This window comes from Punica granatum, chromosome 4 (assembly GCF_007655135.1).
Source record: "Punica granatum isolate Tunisia-2019 chromosome 4, ASM765513v2, whole genome shotgun sequence".
NCBI classification, from domain to species: domain Eukaryota; kingdom Viridiplantae; phylum Streptophyta; class Magnoliopsida; order Myrtales; family Lythraceae; genus Punica; species Punica granatum.
Window position 1 is genome coordinate 38,631,354 of NC_045130.1, and position 19,137 is coordinate 38,650,490.

General features: G+C 36.8%; 1 protein-coding gene across 1 annotated transcript; it reads right to left on the bottom strand.

Moving 5' to 3' along the window:
• Window positions 1-164: 164 nt before the first annotated feature.
• Window positions 165-5,680, bottom strand: LOC116204408 (DNA-directed primase/polymerase protein). Its single transcript, XM_031536480.1, has 15 exons — window positions 5,672-5,680; window positions 5,328-5,574; window positions 4,519-4,661; window positions 4,254-4,423; window positions 3,881-4,027; window positions 3,733-3,784; window positions 3,456-3,630; window positions 2,824-2,906; window positions 2,459-2,671; window positions 2,212-2,328; window positions 1,950-2,106; window positions 1,684-1,791; window positions 1,513-1,578; window positions 1,220-1,443; window positions 165-817 (listed from the first exon to the last, which is right to left on the bottom strand). Exons 1-15 carry the CDS (start codon window positions 5,678-5,680, stop codon window positions 755-757), a joined length of 1,974 nt encoding a protein of 657 aa, XP_031392340.1. The 3' UTR covers window positions 165-754.
• Between the last annotated feature and the right edge of the window lie 13,457 nt (window positions 5,681-19,137).

A 19,137-nucleotide genomic window follows, 5' to 3' on the forward strand; every position in this document is an offset into this window, starting at 1 on the left:
GATGACGTTGCTCGGGAGGTGGAGGTGGAGGTGGAGGTGGAGGCGGCGGCCAGATCGAAGACCTTTACCACCCTCTCCCTCTCCTTGCACTCTGGGTACTGTCTGAGACGTGGTCGAGGAAAATAAAGGAAAAAAGAGAATTCCTAATAAAAATCTGAGGAAGATTACCGAGAAATAGAGCTTCTGCGCATCTTTTTATTTACAACAGAAACCTCGAAAAAAAAGGCAAATAGGCTGACAAGGACGCTAAATCGATCATGCAAAGGACTACGGAAGATTATATTGTCCCAACCAACGTATCCCGAAGTGAACTGTCATGCTGTCAAAGAATAACATCTCTTCGGCCTGTGTGAAATGATAGCCACGTGGCACATCTGCATCTTATTGCTTCAATGAAAAAGACGACGTGCAATGAGTTCTCCTTTTTACAGAATTTATTGTCAATCCTACCAGTGAGTGAGCAAGTTGAAGTCACGCTGAGGCCACAGCCACAGCCACAGCAGGAATAAGGGGGGAACTGGTATATCCCCCGAAACTCAATAATTTCATTGATGGCATTTCCTGACAAGGCAAACCTGCAATAATAATAACGCTGCCGCAATTCATTCGGTATCCTAAATATCGGCTCACTTTGTTCAGCCAATAAATAAGAAGCTGTCACTCAAGTTGTTGTCGAGTGGAACATGGATACTCTCGGCTTTGGTTGCAGCGGAAGAACCAACCCATTTCTTCCCAGAGCATGCTTTAATTTGAACTAGCCTGCGGTACTTTCTAAGGCTGTCCACCGATCTGCATTGTCATCCTCGTTACTGCTTTCCTGCACGATGCACGTCAAAGATGAAGTACAACACATGTACTATCATTAAAGACGAAAACTACTTTGAAAAATATTTGGCCCCCATTTTTTTCTCCTGATGAAAATAACCTGATCGGCACCTTCTCTGGAAAAATTATACGCAAAACAAATACTAGACCTGGTTCTACATTGCATATCCTAGGAAATTCATGTAGACGAATATAGGAAAACTTGGTTTGAGAGAGGAATGCCTAAACGTAGTTTCGCCTTACAGGAAAATTGTGTTTTAGGAAAAGATACGGAAAGCCAACAGTACGATAAACTTTGATGCGAATGAATCATTTGCAATCCCATGTCTTTAAGAAAACAGTAACGAGATTGCAGCAAGTGATGCGTGTAAAGAGCAGGAGCAGATTAACTAGCCTTCTTTCCAAGTTCGAAGATCTGGTGTTGCGTTTCGATATCATTGGCAACTCTTACTGCTTCCAGCCACCAAGAATCTAGAGGAGAGCTCTCGATGGTACTTTCATTACAGGGAAGCGAATCTTCAGTCGAATTGGCAGGGTTGCTAATATGCCGTGAATCAAAGAAAACTGAAAGATCGGGAATGGCATCTTCTGGGACTGGTCTTAGGGGAGACCGGTAACCTGGGAATACACCGACTCCAGTTAGTCACATGAAAAGGGTTTGTGATTGTTGAATTATATGTTCCATACCTCTGCAATCAGGATCATGACATTTCTGATAATATGCAGCCGTGTACAGGTCAACAACATAAATGACTGCACTCAGTGAAATTAAGGGAGAAATCAGATCATCTGTCACGGTTTAAATATACCAAAACTTCTATAAATAAAAGAAGCAGGAATTCCCAATGGGTGACATACTGTGATTGCTCTTATGCTCTCTGCCTATTCGCTCACAGAATCTATTTCTGGACATACTATAGACCATGAGCCCATGCTCTGAGAACCAGTACCAGCTTCGTACTTGGCCTACCAACACAGCATATGTAAACACAGAGACATAAGAATCAATAAAAATTTGAAGGACAAACTTACAGGAAATAGTTTATCATCCAATAATCACCGAGTTTCTCAGTCAAACAGGCAGAAAACACACTTTACGCGGTTAAAAGAAATTAAACCAGTACCTGATACTGTTCCAATGGAGGCCACAGATTCTATGAATTTGTCCAATGCTGAGAATGGGGACTTTCCCATCAAATAGGCTACTGATGCATTGCTAGTGGAGACATTCAAATCAAATTCTTGTGATAAACGATACTGATTTCTGAAATTGCCATTGATCTGCTGGAGGAAAATTCCATTGTCAAGAACAAAACAAGTAAACTCATAAAAGGAGTGAACTGAACTGGCTTATAGTTTGATGACTTATTCAATTGATGTAACGACCTCTGTATCAAATCTGAGCGTCTTTGCACAATCCAGCTCCGCCTTGCAAACCAAGAGCTTCTCGCAATCAGAGTCCATGTTGCAGATTAGGGAGGCCATGAACGTATTTTCTTCACTCTGTAACATGCAAGAGATTTATTAAGAACCAAATAAATCAATGTAACGCAACCAGTAATTGAAAGTTCGACAAAATTTGACCCTTCATCTTAAAATAGAGAATTATCTGCAGCATCCTGCAAGAACTTACCATGCCCGTACATTTAAAACGCTTCGTAGGGAGAAGGAAAGCAGACTTCCCTGCTTTTGATGATAAAGCCAACCGAAAGCAACGGTTTCTAGAGTAGACAGCAGTGTCCACAAATATAGGGGTTGTGGATACCGAGGGGCTTGAATCTTTTTTGATGTATAGTTTTTCATATATCTGATCATACTCCTTCGCAGTTGAAATCCAAGAGCATACCTTACAAGTAATCACAACACAATGGTTAAGATATTTAGTCAGCTGCTTAATGGAGAATTGTATCAAACAAAATCGAGAGAAAATAAAGCAGTTTTCATAGTTATGAAAGACAAGACTGAAAATACTGAAAACTAATTCTCACCAGAGCATACCTCTGTAACAAAAGCGCCAACATGAGAGTTGTCCTTAAAAGCCAACTTCGGAATGCGTATGACAAGATGGCGGGAAAACTTTTCTGTGTATAGATACTACTGTTATTTATACCAAAAAAAACCTAACCAAAAAAAGTTGCGTCATAAGTCTATAATTCATAAACAGGAATACACAATTCAATTGTAACAAATGAACTCCCTCTGGTGATTGCCCTCCAATATCGAGGAGTTCTTCACTTATATAGGCATATTAATACTGACAGCCATTCTTCTATAAAAAGAAGATTCAGATGGCGAATTTTGACCTCGTTCAGAAGGAACTAGGGAAAAAGTAGCGAAATTCTATATGGCTTTACAATGTGAACCTCCTAAGGTCAATCAGTATAATTGCAGTGTTGACTGCCAACAATGTTCTTTCAGTTACTCCAGAGACCAGACCTAGCTCACGCCAGGTCCGCCATGTGAGCAGAGACAGTTGTACGGCTGACACCTAGATGAAATATCTAAACTGAAGACAGAAGCACAAAATAGAGCATCATGTGTCCACATTAGTGCTTGTGTTTGTCCTGGAAGACTACCATATATCACAGTTGAAAAACTTAAAATTTCTTTAGCCTAAGAATACACCATACCTTCAGTCGAGGAATCAAGCTCTATGACCCATTCCTGATTTCCTTGGATAGAGTACTTGTCATTTAACACCTTTAAAACAACTGATATCAAAAGCTCTACCATCTCATCCCCCTTTTTCTCAGGATTCTCTTTCTTACTGTACTCCAAATCAAAGTACAAATGACAAGGCACTCCCTGGAAATGAAAGCAGAAGCATTGTTAGCAAATTTAAATCCCAAAATTAGCACTAGTTGGATCTAGCATAACTGCAAAAAGTTAAAGTGTAGATGCTCTCACCTCTTGAATAACTTCATAATGGTGACGTAACACTGGATCCATACTAGCATACCTGATAAAAAATCATTAAAACTACATATACTGTGATTATAAGATGAAAAATGATTAATCTGAAGAGCAAAGAGATTGATCATGTAAGAGAAACCACCTTTTCCAGAACACCTTGTAGGAGCAAACCAGGAACCTTCTTTGTCCATTGAAATGGTCTTGGTAACAGAAAATGTGAACCTGTGGATGGCAATTAGCAAACTTGATAGCTTCATCCTGTCTCGGAAATGTTGCCCATATCTCATCCCTGGGAAAAGAGAGAAGACCGCAGCATTAATATCAGATTGTCCAAATGCTAGTTGTAGGAGAAAGTTATTAAGGCCAATCCATCCAAGGAAGCAATAGGAAGAGAATATATAACTGAAGTTAGAAAAGAAGCTTTCTCACAACACGAACCACGACACGAAGAAATATCAAAGTCTTAAAGGAATAGGTCAGATCAAACTACAGAAGCTTTAGCATGGCATAAGTACCTTTGCTCCAATTTCTGTTGCTCAGAAAGATCAACATGTATCTCTTGTAACAACCGCAGCAAACTAGAGGGTCTTTTAGGAGGCACGCCATTTGGAGACCCATAAAACACAACTGGGGAGAATTGTATCCCTTGCGCAGACTTCTTTGCCTTTATTGACATCGAGCCAATCTGAAAGTTAAGGAGAATAAATCAGTGCATTACATGACTACTGAGGCATAGAAAGTGGCACTTCCAAGCTGAAAGATAAGCAAGAGATCGTATACTCTCTCTGTAGAATGTTGTAGATCTCTCGCATCTCTATGCCTTTGTTCGGCTGATCCGGGAGTTGAACAAGAAGTAATCCCATTCAAGGGACTCTCCTGCTTTGATCCCCCTTTGAATCTCTTCCTTTCTCTCATGGCTGATTCTGAATAAGGTAATATCAGACTAATTAAATGTAGATTCCATATAGCTTGAGACGAGGAAACTCAAGAAACTGCAAACATGAAGCCGATGTAACTCTAATCACGCATGTTGGCATTTCCTGAAGGCAGTAATTAGAACAGCACATCACGAACATCAAGGCACTCCAACTCCAATCATTACGTCTAAGCATTTTCCGAAGGCATATGAACAACACAGACTCTAATTTGAATATGACACCTCAGGAAACCGAGTTCGTGTATCTTCCACCAGTCAGTACAGAACAAAGCTCTAGGATTAAACACAAACACGAAGGCTCTGTAAGTCTAATCATACTTCTCGGCATTTTCTGAAGGCAGCTATTAGAACGAAGACATCACGAACATCAACACATTCTAGTTCTAGCTCTAACCATTACATCTTACCGTCTTCAGTGCAAGGACACTCTGACATCTCAGGGTGCCGAGCTCATGCAATTTCCACAAGTCATTACAAAACAAAGCTCTACAATTAAAACGAAAATCACATGCCGTCCACACGAAATCTTAGCAGTCAAACGAAAGCCAGTATAACCAATTCATCATCAGAAAATAAACGATCGAGTTTACGAAACTCAGAGCACGTCTTCTGAACTTCTCCATTGCAGAGAGTTTCACTTTCAGGAGCTTACGAGGAGGAGAGATGCCGCACTTGAAGCACTCAAATAACCTATCGACGTCGTCCATTGCTGACCGATGAAGATCTTTTGCTTCCAAAACGGGAATAATCTTGGCTGCTGGCGATTTATCAGAGCATTTGCAGCTAGATAATATCAGGATTTCGCAATCGGAACGGATATTGGCACCGTGAGAGACTTGAGAGAGCTCGAAGCGTAGCGAACGCGCAACTGGATTTTTGGTTTTGCTGCGGGAAAATGTCTATTCGAATTTTGTATAATATTGTTTTTAAAAGAATGGCGCGATCGGCAAATTGTTTTCGTATTTGGGCCCTTCTATGCTAAATCCAAGGCCCAACAGTTCTCATATTTGGGCCTCGATGCAAGTCAGGTACTTGTATGGTTGGGCTAACGGGCCTAGTAAATAGAGAATCGTCAATTATGGAGACGACGCATTGCCTTGTCCACCTTTATTTTTTTCTGGTTATAAGAAATGCTCATGTATCTAATAAAAGGATTAAAAAAAATGATACAAAAATTTCTACTATTGAGAATCGAATATGAAATCTCTTGATTCGTAGTGTAACTGCATAAACCCTTTCTTGCCCATCTATGGCCGGTGTTTGATCGAAGGCTAGATACAGTTACAGACTTTTATCTCACGCTTTCATCTCCTTTGGGAGAAATTCTTTCACCTATTTCCACTTCATGAAATGCTTATGATAGAGGGGGAAGAGACGATAGAAACTTAAAAGTGAATCTTAAACTGTAATTGGTCAGATATGGATATTGAATCCTGGAAGATAAAAGAGTACCTCTACGGAAAAGCCGATTGTTATTATTCTGATCCTCGAAATAACAACCATCAGTTAGCTAGAAAGAGAGTTGTGTGAGCACGAGCACGTAACCACGTTTCCCGACCTCCAGTGTGTATCTAGTAAGCTCGGCAAGACATTTTGCATAAAGGGTCGGATTCACCTTTGAGTGAGTGAGGCATGAACCTCAGCATCTAAGCAAAATAATTCATACTAAACTTTTGCTTCTAATTTACTCCGAGTATTTGCGAGTTATATTTACATGTATGCATGGACAGATGACTGGCTAGCTAGTCCTCGTTTGGTAACATCTGCTGGACATATGCAAATGCCTTGCGGCTTGCATTTGCCGGAAAACCAGAAACAAAAGTCAAGGTTTAAGATTTTTGAAGAAGCTCAGAGAAGAACAAGAATCTCATCAATGTTACCCCGACTTTCGACACTCCTCCAACCAGTCCTTCCATCACGAAGTCACCGTTACCTCACGGCCGCAACGTATGTGAATCTATTTATCTCCATCTTAAAATTGACTAAATTTAATTAGCAGTAGTTTTCTCTAATACTGAGTAACATTTACATTGTGCAATATGACCTTTGATGAGTATGCATTTGCTGGACAGGCCTCCATCCAGTGGATTCAAGCTCTTCATCGACCCAACTCCTTTGTTCTCCTAAGCTTTTGATTTGTAATTTTATAAAGTGACCGTTAGTGTTCTCTTCCAGAAAACAGTTCACCTGGATCGCTAATAGTTGTGAAAATATTGACTGACAGACTAATTTTTTTTCCACGAAATCAGCCTAGCTGCCTATCATTTAAATGTGTTGAAGTTTCACTTGCGCAAATTTCTCGGGAAGCAGAAACGAGTTATCAAGCTACTGAACACTCGCGACACTCCTTGTAACCGAAAAGAAATTAGGTCCATAGACCCAACTTGTATATTTGAGCCGGTGAGCCCTTTAAACCAGACGCGTTTTAAGCAAAATCCCTTTATAATAGACCGGTTTTATGGGTTTTCTGGTTCTTTATTTTTTTGAAATTTTTTTAAATGTACAAAATTATAGATTGAGTGGGATTTGATCCCTCAAATACCTGTCCAAGACTTCTCTTGATTTTGCTTCTTTATTTTCACAACAGTAACAGCTCTATAGGATTACGCTATGCTTTGTTTCCTGATTTTCACTGGGATCCATATAGAGTGTAGTCTTAAGGGGTTGAAAATGGATTACAACAACTGGAATGATCTTTATAATTATATTTATAATTATTTGATGTGCTTCAATCACATGTATTTTTTTTTTTTTGCAAAAATTCCAGTGAATCTGCTGTAGTTTTTCTTGTCCCTATAATGTACCTTCTTTGATATTTTTCCCTATACCCGGTTTTGTCATCAATGGACATTCATTGATTGTTGAGGGAAAAAAAAAGAACGTCTATATATATTTATTTTGGAAAGAAAAGTATTAGATGGAATATTTTCTTTTATTAATATTGTATTTCTCTGATATTGACATATTATAACCGTGCTTATCATGGTTATTTTTAATAATATAAATATGCAGTCGGATTCATTGAATTATTGGTTAGATCTATAAACCCGTGAACCCACGCTTATTCTAGTTCAGCATACGGACCGATTATGATGACACTGAGATAAAAAAAAATTCTCAAATAAAATATTGATGTTAAAAAGAAAAAGGGATTGGTCACAATGCACGCTTGAGTAGGCCGATTGGTTCAGTTATGTGTAGTATTCGTGTGCATGCAATATGTGTGAATTGATTTAAATGATTCAATGTTTGTTTCAATTAAATGACGAAAAATTTTCATAGTGGGAGAACTTTCTCCTTTAATGGGTTAACTCGGCTCGAACTGTATTAGTCAGAACTCATTAGTTATTACCAAGATTTAAAAGAGAAAAAAAAATCCACGTGCATGCAGTTTGATGTCATCAATGCAATACGTTGCTGCTGCATTTGGCAGGAAATCAGAAACGATTAGTCAAGATTTGTCATCATTTATTAATGCTAAATTTGACTCGTGCAAGTGTTACATGTGAAAAGTATAAATGAATTACTAGTATAAAATATAAATACTTACGTAATAATGTATATATATTCAAATGCAACACATTTTCATTTATATGTAAGGCTTGAAGTTTGACTTTCAAATCAGAATATTGTCGTCGTATAACATTTTCTACGTTAACTAAGGAAAATAAATTGTGAAAAAAGTCGAAAAAAGAACGACGAATTAATAGAGATAGAGAAAAAGAGAGAGAAAAAAGTGAAAATATTAATGAGTAGATAGTCATTTATCATATAACTATAATTATAACTTTTATTTTTTTGGTAGACTAATTATAACTTTTATTTAATGTTACAATTTTTATGATGGATGTTATTGTATCTTGGGATAATTTAAGAAATGAAAAGTGAGATCAAAGAGAGTATCAATAATAACATTTTTTTTTCCTTTGAACCCTTTTAATAATAGCTTTTTTAAAAAATCCTTTGAATAATAGCATTGATAATATACATATAGACAGGCAGTATGTATATATAGATATTCAGAACAGAACGTAAAGCCAAATGCATGGGAATATTCTAGACGAAACGTTTGGATCGGCTGTGCCCTCACTTAGTTGACATTTCGTCATACTGAGCGATTCACCCTCCCGACGACTAACAGAAAAACCAAAGCCACGACACCTTTTTGAGTTTCGAAGCTCGATGAATATATAAAATTTACTTTAACAGCCGTCGAACAACTCCTCATTAAATATTCGATTTTACAAACAATTATGTCAATTTTCATATGTAATCTGTTGAAGATCATATATAGGAGCAAATGCAGTGGAGGCTCTTCCTGGGGATCGTTGGAGTCAACCAAACATACGCAGATACAGCCTCCCCAAGTTATAGGAACTAAAGAAATAGAATAAAACTAGCGAAACGCCCCCACTTTATTTCGGGTCTTATCTTATTTCTTTCTCTAATTTTTTTTTTTACAATTTTCTTAAAGTATTGCGAAAATACTAATTTAAACTTAAAAGATTTACACATTTTTTCTGTATTGGAAAATTCTGAACTTATTCATATTTCATAAGTTCTAAATTTACAGTTAATTTTTGAAATAAACATGATTGATGCTGAGATTTAATGCTTAGTATAGGCTACAAATCAATCGTGAATTTTCAAAATATTTCCAAAATAAAATTTATTTTTAAACCTTGAAAATTGTTTGATAAATAGTGTAATTCTTCATTTAGTATTCTTGAAAGCATGCATTAAAATTCTTTAGGGGCCTTGCTTGGTGCGACCTTTCCCTCGTCCAGTGGCGAAACCAAGACCCAATGGATCAGGGGGTGCAGCGCCGTCTTCAACTATAAAACTAGTAACGTATTATTTTAATAATATAATTAACCTTTCATATTAACATATAAAACTCATAATATTAATTGAATATTTTGAAGTAATATTGAAAGCATCTTAAATTTCCTTTTAGACATTTCCTATTTCGATCTTTGAATACAGCTCATCATTAATAATAATTAATAAATATTTCGAAAATAAGTAAATTAGATAATTATTTATTTCTAAATTTCTTATTTGTATATGAAATTTAATTTAAATTTCTCATGCATTTAAAAAACTCAAAAATTGAATATAATGCAAGGTAAATGCAAATAATAATAATAATAATAATAATAATAATAATAAGGGATTTTTACCTCAAATGGTTCATGGTTTACACATTTTGTCAAATCTATCTCATACTTCTTTTTTTTGTCAGTTATATCTCATGGTTTACATTTTGCTTCAAATCTATCCCGCCGTTATATCTCCGTCAACGTCTAACGATTTTGTTACAGTAACCCCTTTTATCCTAAATAGATTTGAGAAAAAATTAAAATGATGGGATAGTTTTAAGGAAATAATTAAAATCATATGATAGACTTGTGGCAAAATTGAAACCATGGGATAGATTTGGAGCCTACTAACGTTTCATTAATGGACAACAAAAACGGCATGATAGATTTCGAGCAAAATGTAAATCATAGGATATATCTGACAAAAAAAAACATATGATAGATTTGACAAAATACGTAAAACCATGAGCCATTTGGCGTAGTAGTAATAATAATAATAATAATAATAATAAAGAACATTCTTTGGGTCAAATGATTTTATAAGAGATGGGATGTTTTAGTGGTAAAAATTTAGATGGAGGACACAAAACCTGTAATTGAGAGGTGAGACGACAACACTTAGCTACAGAGAAACATGAGATATGGAGTTGCGAGATTTGAGACTAGGAACTTAGGAAGAGTTTCCAAATACACAATTTATTATTTTCTAATGAATAATAGGTTTGTGGTAAAATAAATAAATAAATAATAAGTTCAAGTTTAAAAAAGAGAATTGAGGGATAGTTTTTGTATATGAAACCTAGATGTTATTTTTTCTCCGACATCGAGAAATTGAGAGTGGGAAAAGACTGGCCCTGGAATTTTATTTTATACCATATTTATTTTGAGTATACAAAAAAATTGACCAAATTTTAGAAAATAGTTGTGATTTCTAATAATTTTCTTTAATTTTTGGAAATCAAGTGCTATACATATGTCCGTCCGTGCCCCTGTCCGAGGTTGTTGGTGGCTTATGGGACCACTAGGGCGGTGGTGGTTGCCGGCAATGCCACCATATCCTCTCGCCTTCCCATTTTTGAAGTTCTATTTTCCTAAAAAAATAATTATTTTTAACTCAAACGAAAGCCACATATATAACTGCGGAACCAAAAGCAAACTAATCAACAAAGGTTGGAAACAATATTTAATCCTAAAAATAGTTTAGGACAAAAGTATATAAGAAAAAAAGGTTGCGCGACGAAAATCAATATTTTCCCTAAATTTAATGAAATTATCTGAATTTATTTTATTACATGTTTCCAAGAGTGATTAGTTGAGATATTATAAATTTATAATTATGACATTGTTTAAAATAATATAGAGAATTATTTAATAATAATAATAATAATAATAATTTTTTAAAAAAGAATTGACCGAAGAAAGGATTAAGGGATCGGTTAGATCTTGAGATATCACAACTGAGAAAATATTTTGATACTCTATAGCACTCATTTCATTGTTTCATTCTCCTGCCTCCACTAATTTGATAATAAAAAAAGTTGCATTCAATATTATTTTGAGAGAAAAATGCGTAGCTTTTACGGTTGTGACCAATCTTAATTCATCATATAAATAACTAAGACATGTTGATTTTGGAATAATTTTAGAGGATGTAAAAATAAATTAAAAGAAGAGATGCATAAGTTTGTAAAAAAATTTGAAAATGAAAAAAAGAAAGTAAGAGACACGTGGGACCCCCCATTTCATTGCAAGAGTTAGTTCATTTAAAGAAAGATTTAATAAGGATGTTTTGAGAAAAGAGACATATTATAGTGACACGCGCTATATATTTTTCAGAAATCAAGAGATTTTGGTTTAATTTTCATTAATTGCTCTGCTTGTATTCACCTATTTAGTTTTTTCATTTCTTTAAATTAGGCTGATTAACGTATTCTGTAATCGAAAAAATGGTCTATCCTTGTGAGAGTTTATAGAAGACGCTAGGAGATACTTTGTTTTCGGTTATTCTGCATAGAGAGGAAATTTGATCCATATGGTACTTAGATGGTATAAAATAAATAAAATAGGTGCAAGTAATGTGTATTTTTTTTATTCAATAAAGTATAAGAAAAATAAAAAATTAAATAAAAACATAGATAATTTCATTAATAAGAATCGAATATGAAACTTTTAACTAGTTTACGTGTGAAAGCGTGTCTCTCTATATTATATCCTTTCCTCGATGTGCAATTATTTTTATTATGTAAAATTTTCAATGTAAAAAAAGAAATTTTCATATGACATTCAAAAAATAATTTTCAGTGTCCAATAAGGATTGATTACTTGTTTCCTTAATTATATGCATCGAATCTACTCAACCACTCCTGGTTTCTTGTAACTTGCTGAGCAGTTGCCTCTTTAAATTATTGGACACTTCAATTAGTCCATTAAGCTACTGGGCCTCACTTATAATCAGGCACCTCTTGATATCTAATATCTCAACCCTGTGGGGGATTTTTCGACCGAAAATGAGATTGAGAGAAAATATTGATGTGCCCTGCTGCTCGCCCGAGTTCTGGGTATTCCTGGCTATATGTCTGGTGTTGGTCTCTTTCGCAGGCATCACTTCAGGACTTGCTCTTGGACTGTTATCTTTCGGACAAGTTGATCTAGAGGTCCTTGTTAAGGCTGGTCAGCCCCGTGAGAATAATTATGCAGGTTGGAACGGATCTTTTTGCTCAATCATTTTCCGCCATCCGGCTCATTCACATGCATTTATCTTGGATCAGTCTCTGGTACACTGGTTATCCCCATTAGTTCTTTGTTAAACCGCTTGTCTTGGTCTCGGTTTTGTTTATCTATCAGCGAAGATTCTGCCGCTCATAAAGAATGAGCATCTGCTTCTTTGTACCCTTCTCGTGGCGAAATCACTGGCGATGGAGGTACATTGCCCTAGCATATTCGTAATAATTTCGGTTTTCATTGATTAGGTTTGGTTCGTAATATAGTCTTTTCATATACGGAATAACTGGATTTTTCCCTCATGTTTGTTTGCAGGCACTTCCCATTTTCCTGGACTCAATTCTTCCTTCTTGGGCGGCCATTTTAATGTCAGTCACTCTTGCTATTGCCTTTGCTGAGGTATAGTTTCGAAAGAGTATATATATATATATATATATATGCATTCTCGCAGTTAATGTAAGGCAGATTAATCCAACTCAATTAATTTGTTCTTCGATTTGTCTTTTCAGATCATTCCACAAGCTGTGTGTTCTCGGTATGGGCTTCAGATCGGGGCAAAATTGGCATTACTGGTTCGGCTGCTTCTCCTGATTTTCTTCCCTGTAGCATACCCCATCAGTAAGGTACACAATTTGCTTCAATCATTAGTCTGTCATCACTGCTAGACACGGTTTTCCGGCTTAATAGTAAACATAATCAAAATATATTTATTATCAACATATATTATAACATGTTCTAGTAATCGATCGATCTCCACTGGCTAATTAAGGTATTGGACTGGCTTCTTGGGAGAGCGCATTCTGCACTCTACAGGCGTGCAGAACTAAAGACGTTAGTAGATCTCCATGCAAATGAGGTCAGATTGTCGGTCCCTCCTGTAAGATCAATAGTCTAATTAATTAATATGAGTATCTTGTTGAGTTTTTTTTCCTTGTAATGAAATAAAATTCCTAATAGCTAATAAATGGTCTGATATGTATAGATAACTAGTTCCTTATTATATCGTAGAGATATAAAGATCGGCGAAAGAAAACTTTTTAATTTGAGGATGAGGGTTTTGCTTTTGAGGGTTACGCACATATACTACCCCATAGTTATATCAATATTCTATGGTGAAAAATCAACTTCGCTTCCTTAGCCCGTAAATGTACGGATAGCACATCATCACCCCGAAAGACGTATATATAGCGTTCTCCAATTTTTTCTATTAGTTTTTTGGGCCGATTTCTAACATACCACACGTAGGGCATTTTCCATATTTCAGGCAGGAAAGGGCGGAGATTTGAGCCATCACGAGACGACAATAATCACGGGTGCTCTTGATCTGACGAATAAAACTGCTAGAGATGCAATGACTCCGCTACCTGAGATATTTTCCCTAGACATTAATTCGAAACTGGACATGTATGCTACCATCTCATTTCATTCATTGTCTAATTCCTGCATTATAATTTGCTTTATCCAATCAATATAAATCATGATTATGTTGGTCACCAGGATAACTATGGGATTGATTGCGAGCAAAGGATACAGTCAGATCCCAATTTATTCCGGGACCCCGAAGAACATTTTAGCTCTAATACTGGTAAGCAATATAAAACTGCTGCAATAACTCACCGGGGCTGAATTATTATTATTATTATTATTATTATTATTAAAAGGGAGGCTATGGATCTAGCTAGCTAGTACAATCAAATATATTATCTACTAAAATGATACGGATAGTCTCATCGCCAGAATCGAATATGAAATCTCTAAATTAACAGTTGATGGTATGTATCATTATATTACACTCTTTTCTCTTGATCAGCTAGATTCGTTTTATCTATCACAAAAGGAGAGAAGGAAAGCAATAAGCCCGTGCTTCACTTTGGACAATATCGTCTTTTTCTATTTATTTTATTTCTTAGCTTATATTGTTTATATTGACGGAAACTATCAATAGATCTCGAGCAGAATAAATTTCAAAAATATATATTTCGAGTCATGTAATATGAAAGTGCAGGAGCAAAGATGTCATACTAATTAATTTTTCTCTTACGATGAAAGGGTAAAATGTACGTGGCATTAAAAATGAAACAATGAGAAAGATATAGTGCAATAATGCACATTCTCATTTGATAACAAGAGATTTTTAGATTTAGTTCTCTTGGTGGGACTATCTGCAGTTCTTTATTAGCTATTGAAATTTCTATTCAGTAAAAAAATAGAGGCCTTAGGGCAGAGGATAAATTACAAAAGTTGTTGTGAAAATATATATCAATCAATTTTAAAATGCAATAGATGCTTCTATATATATTCCGTGAAAGCCAAAAATGGTTTATATCTATAATAAGTTCAAGAGAAAGATTAATCGCAAATTTGATATGAGCAGATAGAAATTATTATGCATACACAGTATGCGGGAAGCTAGCTGGCTAGCTGATGAAGGCTACATTCCCGTGCTAAAACAATTTTAAATATTTATAATCTACCAAAATTTTTTAATGATTTGTAGATTAATAAAAGATGTCAAGTGTAAATTTTGACTTAATTTCATGTCACTGTTGCATATATAGTTTAGCTGGTTAAACCATCTACAAACATATGTACGTGCGTAACATATGATTTTGGATATGTACTAGGTAAAGGATTTGATCTTCTTCCGCCCTAAAGATGAGACCCCGATCAAACATACGACTATTAGGAGGATTCCTAGGTACTGGATAAGTTTGTAGATCGATCTCTTTTCTTTATTCGTGTTTTGATATAATTGATTTGATGGTTAATTAATTGATTCTTTGTGACAGGGTGTACGAGGATTGGCCTCTCTATGATGTCCTGAATCTATTCCAGAAGGGCCATGGTTGCATGGCGATTGTCCTCAAGGGCAAAGAGGCTCTTGATGATGACAGCACTTTAAAGAGGTCACCAAGCAAGCACACGGTTTCGAAAACGAACAAGAATTCCATTCCCAAGTCGATTGCATCAGAGATTAAAGAAGGTAACAATCTAGTCTCCATGAATCAAGATACTAGTCGATCGGTAAAGAAAACTCGAACCTCAAATGACACTGGTTCTTTCCGGGGAGAATATTGCAGGAGCGTATTCTTGGACAAATCGAAACGAATTCTCTATGTATACATTGCCTCTCTGTTACTGTATCCACTTTGATGCATTGAGTCCTACGCTTAAGCCTAGGGAAGACGTCAAGGAGAAGAGCGGAGATACTAACCCACATTTCAAGAGGAGGGTTCGCAGAAGTGGGGCCGGGACGCTCTCATCAACGGATCTCGAATCACTTGCAAGCATTTCCAGTACTGAAGAGGTCATCGGTATCATAACTATGAAAGATGTCATAGAAGAACTCCTGCAGGTCAGTTTAATTTCTCCCAAGCTCTTGCTTAATAATTAACCAATTGTAATGTTTATATCTCCTACGTTTTTTGACGCAATTCGGTTCTTGCCCTTGAAGAATGAAATTCAGGATGAATCTGCTGTGCATGTGGACTTCCACAACAAGTGAGTCAGCTTCACCCGTGACTGTGCCCTTATTAAAGTCGATGTTCATATCGTGATCGTGTTGATTGAATTCATCTCGTAACACGCTAGCTCCATATATATTTTTCCCATCAGGATCCGAGTCAGCCTTCCATCTTCGAGGAGATCATCACCTTCACCAGCAAGGGTTTCAGTATCCCCGCTTCAGCGGAAATCTCCGGAGCGGTCCCCGCTTTCTTCATACGCTCCGATATCGCAGGCGCAGATCTCCCCATACATTCAGCCCTTCGCTCCTCCAACCAGCACTCCCACAATTCCCTCTGGTTCCTCTGCAGGGCCAATGGGGAAGTCCCCAACATTATCCCAAAGCGGCAAAGTACGTACATATATAGTTTTCTGTTTCTCCCATTTCCAGTTAGTATGGGTGTCCCTATTCATTGCGTAATATGGCCTTTGATGAGTACGTATATATGCTTTTGCTTGATAGGCGTGGAGGAAGTCGTACCAGAAGCTCGATCCAGCTGCAGATTCGTAAAGAATTCTTTCTGATCTGAACTACGATCGTTTTCTTAAGCTTTTGCAATGTAAATTTGGCTATACTGTGCATAAAAGTCATTACACTTTAACCTCAAATATTATACGTGAAAGTATCAACAACAAACCAAATACTCTCTGCAAAATCAAGCTAGCTATCGGCTAATTTATCATAAAAAAAGATGCGTTTGAGTTCCAGTGTTCATGCAGATGGCCAGGAAGCAGAAGCTCATTCTTTTCCGGTTGATTTTTTTTTTTTGGTTGAAACGGAAGCTCATTCATATTCAAGCAATTCAATGCCAGACGAAAAAAGAGTTATTTTTGGACATTATCGGCCCGTTTGGTTTTGCAGTTAAAATCATAAAAATTTTAACTTTAACTTTAAGTCGACACACTACACAATAAAAATACACATTTCCCAAGTCAAAAATTTTAACTTTAACTTTAACTTACACACACTACACAATCATTTGTCCTTTTCCACGATCAAAATCAAAATTACTTTAACTCTGGAACCAAACGCACCATATATATCCATCTTCCCCTCTAGAGTTAATTACTTCTTGAAACATATAAATAGGACATATAAATGGACGATATTCCATCTCAACCCATAGACGGAATTAAAATCCGTCTCAATTTCGTCCATTTTTTTTCATTCTCAAACATGAAGATGGACTTTTTGAGACGGAAATTTTCATCTATGCATATCCTCCGAAACTTGTTTCCGGCAAATGTGCCTATATGGCTAACTTTGTATAAAGAATTGAATTGGGAATACCATTTTAAAACTTTCATTCACATGTCTCACGGATATACACGTTCGGGAAGACAAAGCTAATAAGGTAAAAGCCTAAAAAGAAGAAAGTAAATATTCTAGAACTAAAATATCCATGAGGGTCACAGTCACATGGCAATTGTCCCGACGGGCAAAGAGGCTCCCGGTGACCGCACTCCAAGGAGGTCACTGAACAAACTCATGGTTTCGAACACGAACAAGGAATCCAATCCTAAGTTGATCACAGCGGCGGGTAAACAAGTTAATTGTCTAGTATCCTGAAAGATACTCCGCAACATAAATTCCAGCCCAGTAACTGGAAAAAAAAAAAATTCCGGCCTCAGATGACATGCTCTATGGAAAAAACACAATGCAGGAGCAGATCCCAATTCCCTGTCAAATGAGCCAATTGGTTTCTCTATGTATACATCACCTCTGTATTACGGGATCAACTCGCACCTATTGAGCCACGAGCTAAAGGATGTTGAAGAGAAGAGGGGAGATACAAACCATCATCCCAAGAGGCGTCTAGGAAGCGGGACGATTTCATATGAGGATCTCGAATCATTTCCAAGCTTTCCAGCTGAAGAGGTGATCGGTATTATAACTATGGAAGATGTCATGGAAGAGCGCCAGCAGGTCAGCTTCTGCCCAACCTTTGTGGTCGTTTCCAAAGAACTCGATATAATATATTCCATGCTTTACGTCCGTTTAGTTTTTGTGATTTTCTTCCTTTGAAGAAAGAAATCCTGGATGAAACTGATCATTATGTCGATCTCTATAACAAGTGAGCCTCCAGCTCGACAGCTTTGCTTGTAGACACATCAAAGTCGGTCCAATTGTGGTCATGATCGTTTATTGTATTTGCTTCACGTCTTTCTTAGGATTCGAATCAATTTCTCGTTTTCGAAGAGATCATCACTGTCGCCAGCAAGGGCATCAATCTGTCAGTTTCAGCAGAACGCTCCGGATCCAGCAACCCCAACTTCTACATATGCTCCGATATCGCGCCCGCAAGTCTCCCCATACATTCAGCCACCGCTACTAAGCTGGCTCCTTACAGTCCCCCGACCAGTACTCCTATGAATGCCTCGGCTGCCTCTGCACGGCCCATTGGGAACCCGGTCATTTCACAGCTGCAGTGTAAGTAAATTTTTCTTTGATATTAATCAGCCGAATTTAATTAGCAGTACTTTTCTCCAATTCCGGAAAGTACATTGTGCGATATGATTCTAATGAGTATGCTTCACTTGACGGGTCTCGCACAAGAAGCCCGATCCGGTGCATCCATAAAGCCCTTCATCACCGGAACTTTTCTGTTAAGCGTTTGGTCTAGATATAGTTCACCTCGACCAGTAAAAGCGCGGAAATATCACTGAAATGTTCTCAATGAATCTGGCCTAGCGACCAGATATATATAATTCGTTGAAGAATGTGTTTTAAGTCCCCTTTGGAAAAATCTCCAGGAAGCTGGGAGTAGTTATCAAGTTATTGGACCTCATCAGCCTCCTTATAATCAAAAAGAAAATATTTTTAGTATAAACTTATGGAGTAAAATATATATTATATTATAAGAGCGCACGCCTTTACTTATTAATCTAGAGATTACAAGTTCGATATCAAGATGTAGAAATTGATAGACTGTCGATTTTATATTTATTGCAGGATGCAAAACTCACTGAAAGTATGTCAAGTAGATTCGTCGATTCAGAATTAGTTTCGTCAATAGACCAACGACCAAATATCTCGATATCTCACCAGTAAATATCTTCAGCTTAAAAAAGGGAAAAATAGAAAGCGCCATGACCGTTCATTTCTTGGATAAGGTCTCCATGCATAAAAACAAG